This window comes from Mixophyes fleayi, chromosome 3, assembly GCF_038048845.1.
Source record: "Mixophyes fleayi isolate aMixFle1 chromosome 3, aMixFle1.hap1, whole genome shotgun sequence".
NCBI lineage: Eukaryota > Metazoa > Chordata > Amphibia > Anura > Limnodynastidae > Mixophyes > Mixophyes fleayi.
In genome coordinates this window covers 28,843,582-28,858,564 of record NC_134404.1, presented here as the reverse complement: position 1 = coordinate 28,858,564, position 14,983 = coordinate 28,843,582, and the positions used below count along the sequence as shown (strand labels likewise).

The following is a 14,983-nucleotide window of genomic DNA, read 5'->3' as shown; positions in this document are numbered from 1 at the left end:
TCTTATTGATTCATTCCTTGCCAAGCAACAAGAGGTATGCTGTGAATTTATGTGCAAGGGTGGTGTGTTCTTAAAAGACATATATACACACGTTAGGATAGAATTCCATAAAAGTGATGTAATCAAGTGTTTTACTGCTTTAGTTTTTTAGTATCTGCTTGGAGTTGGGCTTGTTGTTGTATTCGCTATAGAGATAGTAATTAATAAAAATACTTTATTATTTTATATTTTATATAATTATGAGTAGAGCTGCGAAGTTAATTCTGATGTGTGGTGGGATTAATGTTGGACCAGGAACACTGAATGTGAGGAACAAAACAGAGGGCGAAGTCATCTGTGACACCAAGGCAGCAGGCTTGTGAAACTGGGGACATTGTGGTGTTAGTGTTACAAACAGTGAGGGAGATTTGAGGGAGGTGGTGATTCTGGGATCAGGGAAGATGATAAGCTCTCTAAGCAGCACTGGGACATTCATGTGGAGATGGCAGAGAGGCAGTTGATTACAAAAGTTAGTAGAAAAGAAGAGAGATCATGGGAGGAGAAGTGGATTTGGGTGTCTTCACAATAGAAGAGGTATTGGAGGCTGAATGAGTGAAATAGTTCCCCAAGAGAAAGCAGAGGGCCAAGAATAAAGCCTTATGGGACCCCAACAGATAGTGGGAGTGGAGGATGTGTCAGAAGTAGAGACACATAGGAAGTAAGTGAACCAGGTAAGAACTGTGCCATGAAGGCTAATGAAGTGAAGGATGTGCAGGGGAGTAGAGGGTGGTCAACAGTGTTCAAAGTAGTAGAGAGGTCCAGGTGGATGAGTATGGAAAATGACCCTTAGACTTTGCTGTAAGTAGATCTTTGTTCCCTTTTGTGAGTGAAGTCTCAGTGGAATGTTGATGGTAGCAGCCTGATTGCAGAGAGTAGAGAAGGGAGTGGGAGTAGAGAAAATGAGATTAAACACAAGTCACTGAAATAGTTTGGATGCAAAGCAGAGGAGAGAAATAGGGTGGTAGTTGGAGAGAGAAGAAGGGTCACAATCAGATAATCAGAAGTGGCTGGCTAGTGCTGTTGAAAGTAATCAACATCATTGCCTATATTTGGCCAGGTCTCCAACATCCGCAAGACATATACCTCGTAAAAGATTTTTTTGCTAATTCATCCAGGTCTAATTATGTCACAATTGTGTGTAGATATCCTTACTGTACTCAGTGAATGCTTGCATGTTGTTTCCTGCCCCATTTTGCCTATCCAGGTGGAAGTAGATGAAAAATGTGCATCTACACAAAAAAATACATTCGTGCAACTCTAAATGAGCCCCAATACATTCTTCTACTTTAGCAAATATATTTTTGACATTTAATATATTAAAAGGTACTTGAACATGCACCCAACACTTAATCTTGCTGCAATATTCTAAACTAATTTAATTTCAACTTGAATGCAGTGCAGACAATACAAAACTTCAGGCACTTCAAAATGTAAATGTTTTCTATTTTCAATACAAATTAATAAAAAAATTAAATTGGCTTTTAAAGCCCAAAGAAATAAGAATAGATGCTGAAGACGGCATCTGATATACAAAATACAAGGAATTGTACAGTACTGTTGGTCTATTTTTAAAATAGAGACATTTCCCATTTCAAATCTGTAAAACCTGTGAATTAAGTGAGGAGAAGGGAAAAAAGGGAGAAATATTGGAGGTCCCTTCAAAAGTTACTATGTGGTCCCATAAATTTCTAGTTACTTCTTTGGTTGTTAATAAGGGTTAGATCTGGAAACAATTGCACCCTAAATCGCAGGCACAAGTTGGAATAATAAATGCTGCAATTGCAACCATGTACAAAGTAGGGGTGTGCACAGGCCACTTTTGGTGTTTTGGGTTCTGATTAGCTTGAGGTTTTTTTAAAAAAGCATTAAAAGTGCTAAAATCCATATTTATTTTTTTTCACTCCTACACTATTATTAACCTCAATAACATTCATTTCCACTAATTTCCAGTCTATTCTGAACACCTCACACCTCACAATATTGTTTTTAGTCCAAAAGGTTGCACCGAGGTAGCTGGATGTCTAAGCTAAGCGACACAAGTGGGCGGCACAAACACGTGGCCCATCTAGGAGTGGCACTGCAGTGGCAGACAGGATGGCAGTTTGCAAGAGTTTGCTAGAGGTGCAAGATGGAATTGTCCTTGGGCCCTCACACCCACCCTGATGTTGTTGAAATAGGACATTCACACTTTAACAAACCAATCAGGAACAGTGAATGTAGTTTAATCTCTGGTACTAATATTTCTGGGCTGCAGGAGCAGTGAACATAGTTTAATCTCTGGTACTAATATTTCTGGACTGCAGGAACAGTGAACGTAGTTTAATCTCTGGTACTAATATTTCTGGACTGAAGGACTATCTCAGATCGAGATCGTGGAGGAAATTGACGAGGAGGGTGTTGCTGGTGCGGATACAACAGGACCAAGGGATTTAGGTGTCCCTGGACTGCTGATGGTCCTAGCCACAGGTCCTGAACTAAACACTGAGTTATGAAGGTTCTTCAGGTGACGTATAAGGGAGTATGTCCCTAGGTGGTCAAGATCCTTACCCCTGCTTATTTGAGCTTTACATAAGCTACATATGGCCATACATTTGTTGTCCAGATTGGGATAAAAATAACTCCAGACCGAAGAGGTGGATTTTTTGCTCTTCTGACCAGGCATGATTTTGGGCTTTTTCATCCCATGGACAACAAATGTTTCCCCCCCTGGTGCCTCATTTAAGATAACCACATCAGCATCCTCCTCGTCAAGTTCCTCCTCAGCGCCAGCTACATCAATATCCTCCTCCCGGTGTACAACATTGACACCTTCATTAGCCAAATCTGTAACTGGACTGTGGGTGATCCTTCCAGCATATGCAGAGGGCGTTCTGCAAATGGTGGAAGGAGCCACCTCTTCCCGTACAGTGATGGGAAGGTCAGGCTTCGCAACCACCAACACCCTTGGACTCGCCTTGGGGTTTTGTGATGTCATCTGTTTAGAAGGCAGAGTTGTTTGCTGTGTTGTTGATGACAGCTTAACTCTCTTAATTTTTTTGGAGGGGGGGAGGAGGAGGGATTAGATCCTTGGGTGAAGCTGAACCATTAGTCATGAACACGGGCCAGGGCCTAAGCCGTTCCTTGCCACTCCGTGTCGTAAATGGCATATTGGCAAGTTTACGTTTCTCCTCAGATGATTTTAATTTCCTTTTTTTGCTAATCTTCGTAAACTTTGGGTTTTTGGATTTTACATGCCCTCTAGGAGATTGGGCATCGGCCTTGGCAGACGATGTTGATGGCATTTCATCGTCTATGTCATGACTTGTGGCAGCAGCTTCAGCATTAGGAGGAAGTGGTTCTTGATCTTTCCCTACTTTATCCTCCAAATTTTTGGACTCCCTTATATGCAGCACAAGAGAGCGTACCCCTAAACCACACACACTTTAGGACTGCGGAAACAGTGAACGTAGTAATATAGATTGCAGTACCTATTTTTTGGGACTGCAGAAACAGTGAATGTAGTAATTTAGATTGCAGTACCTATTTTTTGGGACTGCAGAAACAGTGAACGTAGTAATATAGATTGCAGTACCTATTTTTTGGGACTGCAGAAACAGTGAACGTAGTAATTTAGATTGCAGTACCTATTTTTTGGGACTGCAAGAATATATTGCTCTAGAATATTTTTTATACTTTTTTTAAAAAATATATATATTTTTTTTAAATTATTTTTTTATTATTTTTTTTGTTTATTTTTTTTAAAAAAAATTAAGATTTTTTAATAATTATAAAGTTACTATGGACTTAGCAGAACTAAGCACAGGACAAAAGCACCACTGGACTCAGCAGGACAGACACTGGCCAAAGCACCACTGGACTCAGCAGGACAGAGCACTGGACAAAGTACTACTGGACTCAGCAGGACAGAGCACTGGACAAAGCACCACTTGAATAAACTGATCAGCAGGACAGAGCACAGGATCTCCCAAATAACCACTGAACAAAAAAACTAACCAGGACAAACAACCTCCCTCTTCAGTGATCGCAGGGAGAATGAAGATGGCGGCCGCGAGCGGGGCATTTATGACATCGGAGTCTCGCGAGATCCGATGCGAGACTGGGATGTCACAGCCTCGTTTTGGATTCCTTTGGCGGCCGGAAGTACCCAAACAGTGCTCGGATCCCGTCGGATCCGCACTGTTCGGGTGGGCTCAGATTAGCGAAATCCGAGCCCGCTAATCCTTAGTACAAAGTGGCAAGTATTTTAAGATACATGCTGGTCAGCAACAGTAGTATATGCACCTGCTTTACACCGGGCATACATCACATACACTTATGTACCGTGTATTTAACCATTTATTTTATTTGCAAGAAATGCATGAATAGCCTATCTTATCCTAAAACCTCTTTAATGCAACAAAAACAACTCATATTTTCAAAAAAATTGCTTAAACACGCATACAAAACCTTCATATATGTCCGACTGATGAAGAAATCACCAATCAGCGCATTGGGTTTGCTACTGCTGGGAACCATCATCATCATCCGCTATTCGCACTTTCCCCGACAGCCTGGAAATTACACTGCATTCTCAGGTGCATATGCTTCTTTGTCCATGTATGTGTCTGTTTGCGATGGCACAAGTGCACCCGTTTTGTATTAAGCTCACATTAGAACAGCCCCGTCTCCCCTTCCAGGAGCAAACTGGCATAAATAGAAGAATCATGCATATCGCATATGAGTATGCCAATATTTCTGGACATGGCAAAGCGATTTCATGCAAGATACATAAGGCAAGCTGGTTTAGTACTCTGACAGTTTTGCATGTTGATGCTTCTCTTCATTGTGCAAACCATTCTACCTTAATACTCAAATACAGAAATACAGACACTGACACCAATTTAAGTTTTTGCAAAAGGTCACAGTTTTTTTGAAACATAAATTATGGGTGTGGCAAAAGCCTTTGCAGGTCAGCTACCCACTAATTCCCGGCCATGAGTGGCTTCACTTAGCAATGAATACACCTTTGAAGGATTTATAATGGATTTATTATGTTCACCAAAACCACTTATTAATGTTTCACACTTAAATGACATACACATGTAGCATGAGCCCCCCTGAGCTTCATAAATTCACAAAGAATAATGGAGAATACACTAGATAAAATTTATTTAATCTGAAAAATGTTTTCAAGATTTATCTACAAAAATTCATAACAAGACATACAATATGTTACACAAATGAGTTTCAGAAAATAAAATAGATAATAAAATCAGAGTTAATACTTACTAGTTAAGGCCTGATGCGTGAGGGAACACAATTGCAGACAATGGGACATTTCAGTCTTGAAAAACCCCAGCATGAACATGCACAATCTGATGTCTTAAGCAGAAGATTTTAAACCCCTTTTAACATATAGCCCTCACCCCCCCACCTTTGAAGTTTAGCTGTCAAATGACATATTGATCTCCCAAATGTCACAGGGCTTTTCAAAGAGAGCTAGGGATGGCCTGAGATCGGAATGTTTACAAGACCTGACTTCCCACCTTTGCTCGTTCTGCTTGGCTAGCTAGATGGTTTACAACTTTGGGGCTTCAATCTCCTACAAGAACCTATCTCTCCCTGGACTGGCTATTTCAACAGATTAATGACACTTGCATAAGTTTAAACTCATGTCATTTAGCAAAGCACATGTTGAGATTATATTACAAGATTACATACAATATACATTGTCATACATGAATTCAACAGAAAATAACAATCAGTCATTAGATATACTAGATTATCATCACAGCAGTCACAAGCCCTCCCCCTGGATTACAATTGTCTGGAGCATGCAGTGAAGCATAACTCCTAATAGGTAGTCAAATCAGTATAAGTGTGTTTGGCTTATGGCCTCACTTGTCATATTGAGTCTTTGAGTTTTTGAAACCCAAGTGCATTTTTTCACATTTAGCTGTAGTACGTTTTCATCTTACCATTCAGTACAGTTGTCATGATTTGACTTTTCCATAGTCTCTATATCTTCTCCCAGAGCTTTTTTTTAAAAATAATTTTAGGTGATAATCCTGTCACTATAGTTTGCAACATAGCCTATTGGCAATATATTTGTGACATCATTGGTGAAGGCGTATGGTAGCCAAATCCGGAAAGGACCAAAAATATGATTGAGAGCATGCAGAGAGATTTGACAAACACTTGAGTTTGCTCATAGCTTGCAGAGAAGGATCGAGTAAAACTATGTCTAGCATATACAATTAAAAATATAATCCTTTTTTATGTTACAATCTCTTGAACTGTTTGATCTTGCAGCAGTAGAGTGTGTCAGAAAGAGATTTTCTCACTTTGACCGATAATCTAACTTCTTCAATGCCTGTTACTCAATGATTATTCACATATGTTGTGCTTTTTCCTAGTCTGATGTATGTCTAAAATATTGTACTGATTACAAAGATTTTCCTTTTTATATTATTCAGGGAAAGCTAGAATCTACTTTGTATTACCACAATGACAATCTAACCGTACTAGTCAGCAATCTGTTTGCTGCTGGAATGGAAACAACCACAACTACTCTGCGATGGGGTCTTCTGCTAATGATGAAATACCCTGAAATCCAAAGTAAGACATTAATATGAAACATGATAAGAATGTCTTGTCATAGATTAGACAATTTGGGCCTGATTCATGTTCAGACATATGCATTACCTTGTCTAAATTTGCTCTGCCAATGCTTCAAACAGAAGTCACGCCAATGATCACATTGCATGCAATTCATGTCCAAACACAAATGACACTCACGTCTGCCTATGACTTAAAGGGCGGAAGAGGGGTGGGAAGGGGCAGACGAGCGTTGGCCATGTACAATGAGGGCGTGCCAAGGGCGTTCAGATACAGAGGTGCACACTTCCAGGCCTGGGTTTCTCAAAAGTATGCTTGTTTTGCCGTATTATTTGCACCAGCAAGTGTAAGTGCCGACTTGGAGTGATGACTGACATGGAGAAGTCTTTGTGTTAAAAACTACATGTATGCGTGCCACTAGATGACAAAGAACAGTGTCGGACTGGGACATGAAGGGCCCACCGGGGGAAATGCAGCGGTAGGGACCCACTACAATGGGGTGTGGCCAACTGTAAGAGGGGTTGTGGTCAGTCATTAAAGGGGATGGGGTCATCCCATGGAGGACAACGTATAGCACCATAGTATGGTCCATAAAGAAAAAGAGGACATTTGCAGTGAGGAGCCGCGAAGGAAAGGCAGAAGAGAAGAAAGAAGTCAATAGGAAGGTAAGTGAAGGGGAGCAAATGCAGCATGGAAGGCACTGTGTGAGACAGGGGAAGGGGAGGGATGAATTGAATACAATCAATCGTCATCAGCTATTTGTGTGCTGTCCATTCTTTGTGGTTAGTGTTCTCTCCCCTCATAGTGTACACAGAAAACAAATGCTATAATACAGTACTAGAGATCAACCATTCATCATATGAAAACCACAATATAAGGGTATAGACTAAAAATTAATATATCCATGAAGCACTATGGAGACCACAAAATTATTAGCATAAAAATATATGCACATTTAAAATATTACATAAATCTAATTACACTCTAGACACTGGCAAATAAAAACAGGACTCTAAAAAATGATCTACCCACAAAATGTACACTCAATAATAATCCAATGCCACTACAAAGGACAAAAGCAAAACATTAATATTAAAGCATATAGCAGATGCAATCCTATAAGGACCTAACTGTCTCAATGTGTTTTATTCTGATTAAGATATGCTTCTATAGGGAATAAAGTCCCAAAATTGATTGAAAACAAATAAACATGGAACATGATATAAACAGTGAATTTGGTTACTAGTTTATTAGGAATCCATTCATTGGTCAGCTGCAATAGGATCCTTTTATAGAGGCACTGAAGACATATATCACCATGAAGCCATTCTAATTTATCTCCCTCCCTCCGAGGTCACACAGTGGAGAGCTCTAGAGAAGTTTGCACGATTTATTACACTTACTGATTACACGGACTCACACTGCAGTTAGGACGGCAACTTTATGACTACAGGACGCCTGCAACTACAGCAAAAGGAGTAATCTGAGATCTGTGTCACTGTGAAGCATTTCTGCCTCTCTCTGTCTCAGGAGCAGGAAGTGTTCTCACGTGCTGGCTGTAGGCAGGGATTTATTAGTTTAACAGTCTCCGTTTCATATGTAGACTGACCGCAGCTCAGTAATTCTCTGCTCCGCCCCACCAACAAAGAGGGCGGGGTTATCAGGCAACAGGGCCTCCCGGGGAATACCCCGACTCCCCGGCAGGCCAGTCCGACACTGACAAAGAATATGTGTATGCAAGTAAAAGAGACAATAAAAAAAGGATTGCATTATACAGTACGCGTTAAGAACATCCTGTTTTATGTATATAAAAAAGGAATGCTTTTTTTTTTAAAAAAACAACATGTTTTATTAATTATTATAGTATTATGAGTTGCTGATTTATTTTCTAAAATATCGTTTTTTTGCATGCTGTTCTGATCTGACTTTATATTGCACATATGCATGTGCCTATTAACATATGACAATAGTGTTTAGGCAGAGCATAATTACACCTAAATTCAAAACGAAAATCATCTCGAGATTCACTTGAATTTGAACATGGGCAGAATTACACTAAAGTTTCATGCTGTTTTTTTCAGCTTCAAATTGCATGCAAGTTGAGTTCGGACTTGAATCAGACCCTTCATGTCTATAGTAACATTGTCCTAGTCATTTTCATGTACTATGATGTATCTGACTTATCTGTCTCTGGATGATCATACTATAGTGTCATTATCAGTATGCATTATAATTCAAGAAATATTGTCTTTTCACATGACAGAAAAAGTGCAAAATGAAATTGAAAGAGTGATTGGATCAGCTCAACCACAAACAGAGCATAGGAAAGAGATGCCGTACACCGACGCCGTCATTCATGAAATTCAGCGATTTGGTGATATTGTACCGGGTAATGTCCCACATGCCGCTTCTCAAGATGTCACATTCAGAGGATATTTTATTCCAAAGGTGATTTGTTTCTTCCTGCTGTGCACTGACTTTTAGGACCCTAGATCATGATGTGGCAGGGTCTCCTCGCCCATCCTTGGGAGTGATGGCTCCCACATTTCTTCAGCAGATAGCGGTAATAAGGCAGTCATGAAAAAAATTTCAACATGATAAACCCATATTTGTGTAACTTTCTCTGTATATGATCTGTATGACTGTGGTGTGCATTGACTACAGAGGCAGGATACCCCATTCATTACTTCTTGGCCCTTTAGGTAATATACACAGCATTCATGCAGAACACAAAGAGGCTGCTGATGACAAACAGGCCTTTGCAGTGATGGGTATAGATGACCAGCATCTATGTGGGTAACCATAGCACATATGCCTTAGCTGTGTGTTTACATTATGTTTAATGTATACAAAAAGTAGTGCATGGAAGTTGGAATGGAGAGGAACATAATGTAAGACATTAGTTCAGGTAGAAAGTTGCCTTAAAACCTGTGTTCTGCAGGTACGGTAAGATCCTGCATTTGCAGCATTTCTCAAGTATTAAGCATGCTACCCAAATTAATACAGAAGCATTTGTCAAAAACTATACGAGATGTTATTGGCGAAATTAACAATTTGTCTGATAATTGTGTGATAGTTGTGTGATAATGATGTATTATATGAGGATACTAGAAGTCAAGAAAGGGTCCAGATGCACATAGAGGCACAAGGATATAATGTCTGAGGTGACTTGTCATATCTATATAACCTGAGAGGTATACTATTCCTTATAATAAGCTAATGGGTATTAAGCTGATTATGTGCCTATGCAAATATTAGCGTTCATGACATCATTATTTACTGTTTATATGTAGTATATCCTCTGTATTGATTAAACTGCTAATACTTTGGATCTCACTTCTTAGAGTTAGGAGTTTATCCAGCTAGAACAGGCAATTTTGCCCAATGGCAATACCATGTTGTATTGCAGGGGTGGTGGAGGGAACATAAAAATGTGAAGACAGATTAAGAGTCCGGAGGGAGTGGTAGGGTTGTCCCAGCATAATATTTAACTGCAGTGTAACAATAAAGCTGCCCGGTATGTGCTCTCCACGTGAATGCAGACCGTGTTCGCCGCACACAGAGAAAAATTGCTTTACGTCCGTTGATCGTAACATGGTTTAGCCAGGTACAAGTGTACGCCTTGTTTTTGCTTTGCTCCTAACTCTCTGAGGATGCTTATTTTTAAACTATAAGAAATATAAAATCCATAAATGAAATTAGATTAAAAAATAAGAAGTGGGAGTTGTAGGAGGAAGATCTGTTAGAAATATCTACTAAACATTTTAGTTGTATTTTGCCAAAGGCAGGTGTCACCTTTTGCCCTCATCTGATTCTTTCTATAGTTCTATCCCCCTACATGGTGTAGTAGACCATGTTATTTTAGGATTATACTGTATTATTTGCAAGTTGTACTTTGTGCCTAATCCCTACTTGTGAATGCACAGCCGCTAGTTAAGATACACCAAGATATAAAAGGCTTCCCGCAGCTGTGTATTGAAAAGGTTAACATCGTTATTATTATTATTATTATTATTAGTAGTAGTAGTAGTAGTAGTAGTAGTAGTAGTACCTGTTCCTCAAAGCCTACCAACAATCCACTTAACCCTTACCTTGTTGCACCTTCGTAAACATCCTTCTCTCGTTCTCCCCTTTCTCCACCAGCCCCGCCTTTCGCTCCCTTACTTTAATGTTTCCCTCCTGTGCCTGTTTGTCCACCCTCCCTTAGGATGTGAGCTCGTATGAGCAGGGCCCCTCTCCCCTCCTGTCTCCATACCTGTTCTTCTACTCCATCTTCGCTCATATGTCTGCCCGAAGTTCTGAAGTATTGGTACTTTGTGTTTATTGCTCTGTACTATGTCACCCTGTATGGTCTCCAGTTTGTATTATGTACGGCGCTGCGGAAACCTTGTGGCGCCTAACAAATAAATGATAATAAAAATAATAATAATAGCTGTAGTAGTAGTAGCATTATCCTTTACTTATAAAGTGCTGAAATATTACATAGTACATTGAGGGAATCATGACATAAACAAATTACAAACAATGACATAAACAAGATGGTAAAGATGTCTCTGCTCAAATAGATTTACAATCTAAGAAGTGCTGGGAACACCTGATACATAAGGTAAAGAAATAGCAATAGTGGATGTAACATTAAGAAAATGTTTATAATCTGTGTTCTGAGACCACAGCTCCATGATTATGAAGATGTTTTTCATAGATTTGTTTAGTTATATTATTGTGTAATATGTTTTATAAAAATATACTTTACAGCAGTTTATAAATATAGTAGCTTCACTTAAGATGCTTCACGCAGCAATTTTTAACTGAAATCAGTTTACAATATTTTTCTCTGTCGTTTTGTCATTTTTTACGATCAACCCGTGCAGAGAATGTTTGTTTTTTAAGGGAAAGGTGACGCCTATTTTGATGATCTGTCTTTAACCACACTGTTATAATTTCCCACAGGGCACCATCGTACTCCCAATACTGACCTCAGTACTGAGAGATAAAGCCTACTTTGAGAAGCCGGAAGAATTTTACCCAGAACATTTTCTTGACTCAGAAGAAAACTTCAAGAAGAATGAAGCGTTCATACCTTTCTCATTAGGTAGCTTTCATTCTGATCATCTTCTTCTTATGCTACCACTCAAGAACAATATTTACTTTGTACCTAAAGAATGAAAGTAGATTGATCTTAAATTTATACTATATCTTATACTAATGATCTTATTACTCTAATTTTAAAATCAGTATAAGTTTTGAAGATGGACAATGTATATTATTTATATATCAATTATTCCTTGAGGATGAATGAAATGTGAGAATGTACAGAAGGACATTCCTAGAAATGTTGGGCCCTATGACCAAATTGTGATGGTGTTCCTCTATGCACCATCATACAGTCATACCCACCATGATGTCTACTCCATCCCCAGTCAGTATCCAATAGGGCAGAGTATTGGATTAGTAGAAATCAAGTCTGAATTATATATGCAGTCATTTTATCCTCATTTTCCAAATCCTATAAATGGATAAATTCATTGTATTAAGTGTACTTTAAGGTAAATTTTTTCCATTGACACAGAGCCCTATGTGCTGCCAGGGCCCATGTCAGTCACAGTGACTGCTGTGGCTATAGTTACATCAGTAATTGTACCTTTATAATCTGTTTAGTATGGATGGTTCTAATCAATACTGTAATATTGTGAAGTCATGTGACTAGGGGGTAAGAGGTAGCCCCGCCCCCACTATAAAACGCTGGAATTCACAGCAATGAAAAGCATGGGCGGGGCTTAATTGTGTTATTAAGCCCCACCACTGCTATTCAATGACGTGAATTTTGGTGAATTTGGGAGGTTTGCCTACTCTTCTGGAAGTCTGGGAGGACTCCCCGAAATTCATGAGCCTCCCGGGAATTCCGGGAGAGTAGGCAAGTATGTTATAGCTTGCTCTGACCAAATCACAGTGATAGATGTTTGTAATTAAACTACTGTGTCTTAGGCCTATTTATGCCACTCGGCGGTATCATATCAAGCTTCTTCCTCCTGTTGGAATGCAGCATTCCAAATCCTGGGACAAAGCATGACATCTGTCTGCTGCACTGTTTGCTGCCATCTTGTGTGAGACATTTCGCTACATGCTGCCTATTCTGAGCACCTGACTTCATCCACCAATTAACACCCTGTGCTGACTAAGTCACCTCCTACTCACAACAAATTTCCTAGTTCCTGGTTCCAGCTTACCACTGTCATTTGTTTCCTGTTGTACAGATTCCAGCCATTTACTGGAATTGATTCCTTCTGCTACTTCAGTGTTACTATTTGTTGCTGTACAAAGTCCAGCTATTAACCACTTGTGTAGACTTAACTTCCTCCTATTACTTCAAGGTTATATTCTGCTACTGTCCAGCTATTTACCCCTCCTGAGGATTCAGCTTTCTTCTACCTATTCCCCTTACTCACCTACTGGCCATTTGGGGAAGTAGGTTACTGTTCTATGTCTTCCAACATCTGGAGCTATCTCTGTGTCTCTGGGTACGGGTTTCAAGTTCCAGAATTGACCAGGTTGTGGGTTCCAGGGTGGACTAAAACCCTTAGGGGTTGCTCATCCCGAGTCCCTAGTTTCTGACGCAGGTCCTGAGTTTCCGAGACCAGTTCCAGGTTTATTCAGTCCAGGAGGTAGCCACCATTGGTATTCCTCTAACTGAGTTATGAGCCTTTCCAGTTTGAGTCTTGGTACAAGAATTCTCTGAGTTTCTGGATTTTGGGGGTTCTGAGCCTCTGGCCGTGGGTTGCATCTTTCTATTCCTCTGTCCAGATCCAGTTTCCAGTTGGTTATTCCACTAATGAGTCCAATCCAGCATTTCTCCTTCTGTCATCTGGTAGCTACGTATAGAGTACAAATTGTCTCCATGAGCAAAGTCTTCATAAAGCCTCCTAATTTCCACTTTAGCTCTGATACAGCAAGTCTCAAGGGTCCCGAGATGGATCCCAGAAACCCTATTGCCATGACACACTGTAATGCCTGCTCTATAGATCTTCCTTCTCTTATAAATTACAATAAAAACATTCTACATTTAAAATTAACAAACAAGATCAATGAAAAATAACAGCAATGAATGGAAGAGCAGACTATTTTACTTTCTATAGTGCACATATAAAAAAATATAGAGCAGAGCTTTGCCATCATTGTAGGCTTCCACTTTCAGCATGTAAATTGTGTCCACATTGATGTTTTTTCATGTGGGAAGGAGTCAAATGGCACAGGTATGAATATGAAAAATATTTTGTCGTTCTCCATCACCATCCACGCCAATAAACCTCAAATCAGTTGGCATTAATGTAGCTAGGCATTGTCATTAATTGTGCATCTCATATGCTCATCATCCTCTATCCAAAAGAAAAAAGTAAGAAGCTCAAAGGTGCCAAGCCTTGATTAGTTTGACCCCAAACTGGTAAAACATAAATCGTGTTTTGTTTTATAATTTTCTGCATTTTTAATTAATCATTTATTAAAAATGTATTGAATGTCGCTTTCTATTCATATACACTGGTTTCAATGTTTTGCTTATGTTATAACTAGGTAAAAGAAGTTGCGCTGGAGAGAACCTAGCCAAAACGGAGCTGTTTGTGTTCTTCACGACCCTGCTACAGAACTTCACATTTCAGGCTCCGCCTGGAGCTAAACTGGACCTCTCTCCTGCATTAGGGTTTACTAATGCACCATTACCTCATGAAATCTGTGCTATACCTCGCAGCTAGACATGTTGTCAGCCAAGTTATTTCATAGGATGATGATGATGATAAGATATGTCATAATTGTTTTGTATTGCATAAACAAAATGTGCTAACTGGTAAATGTTTTTAGTTTCTATTTTGTACAGTAAATTACTTTTTATGTATTATTCTATATAATTATTGTGTAATAAAATATATAATAAAGATTGGTTATATAAATTTGAAGAGCAAGATATTCATTATTTATCACATAAAAAAGAGAATGAAGACTCGTTACGTAAAAACAAAAGTAATAGGGATTGTAGTTCTCTACTTTATCGTGCTCTAATACCAGCTCTGCTGGTGGTGATTAGCAATATTTGATCCTTGTATTGCATATTGATCATTGCATATTTATTCTTTCTTTTAAATAAATAATTTGTACAGTATGATTTTACACCACAAGGTGTCTCACTGTTTCCCTTTTTAATTGCTTTTAGAGAATGACAAGCTGTGGTACAGAGATATATTCAGAGCAACTCTGTCAGTGCACTGAAATGACTTAATTATATGTCCTGCTGTTTAAATTTATGATGCTAACTTGTGGAATGCTAGCTATACTGTAAAACAGTGCTACAGGTGTAACA

The 14,983-nt window shown here is 39.2% G+C and overlaps 1 protein-coding gene across 1 annotated transcript in view; it reads left to right on the top strand.

The window, feature by feature from the left end:
- Window positions 1–14,476, top strand: part of LOC142143449 (cytochrome P450 2K1-like) — a 26,706-nt gene extending 12,230 nt beyond the window's left edge. Inside the window, exons 6-10 of the mRNA XM_075201298.1 lie at window positions 1–34; window positions 6,495–6,636; window positions 8,900–9,084; window positions 11,587–11,728; window positions 14,203–14,476. The exon at window positions 1–34 is cut by the window's left edge and continues 143 nt beyond it. Coding sequence (XP_075057399.1) covers window positions 1–34; window positions 6,495–6,636; window positions 8,900–9,084; window positions 11,587–11,728; window positions 14,203–14,381 — 682 coding nt within the window. The 3' untranslated portion in view covers window positions 14,382–14,476. The remainder of the gene's footprint in view (window positions 35–6,494; window positions 6,637–8,899; window positions 9,085–11,586; window positions 11,729–14,202) is intronic.
- The last annotated feature ends 507 nt before the right edge of the window (window positions 14,477–14,983 follow it).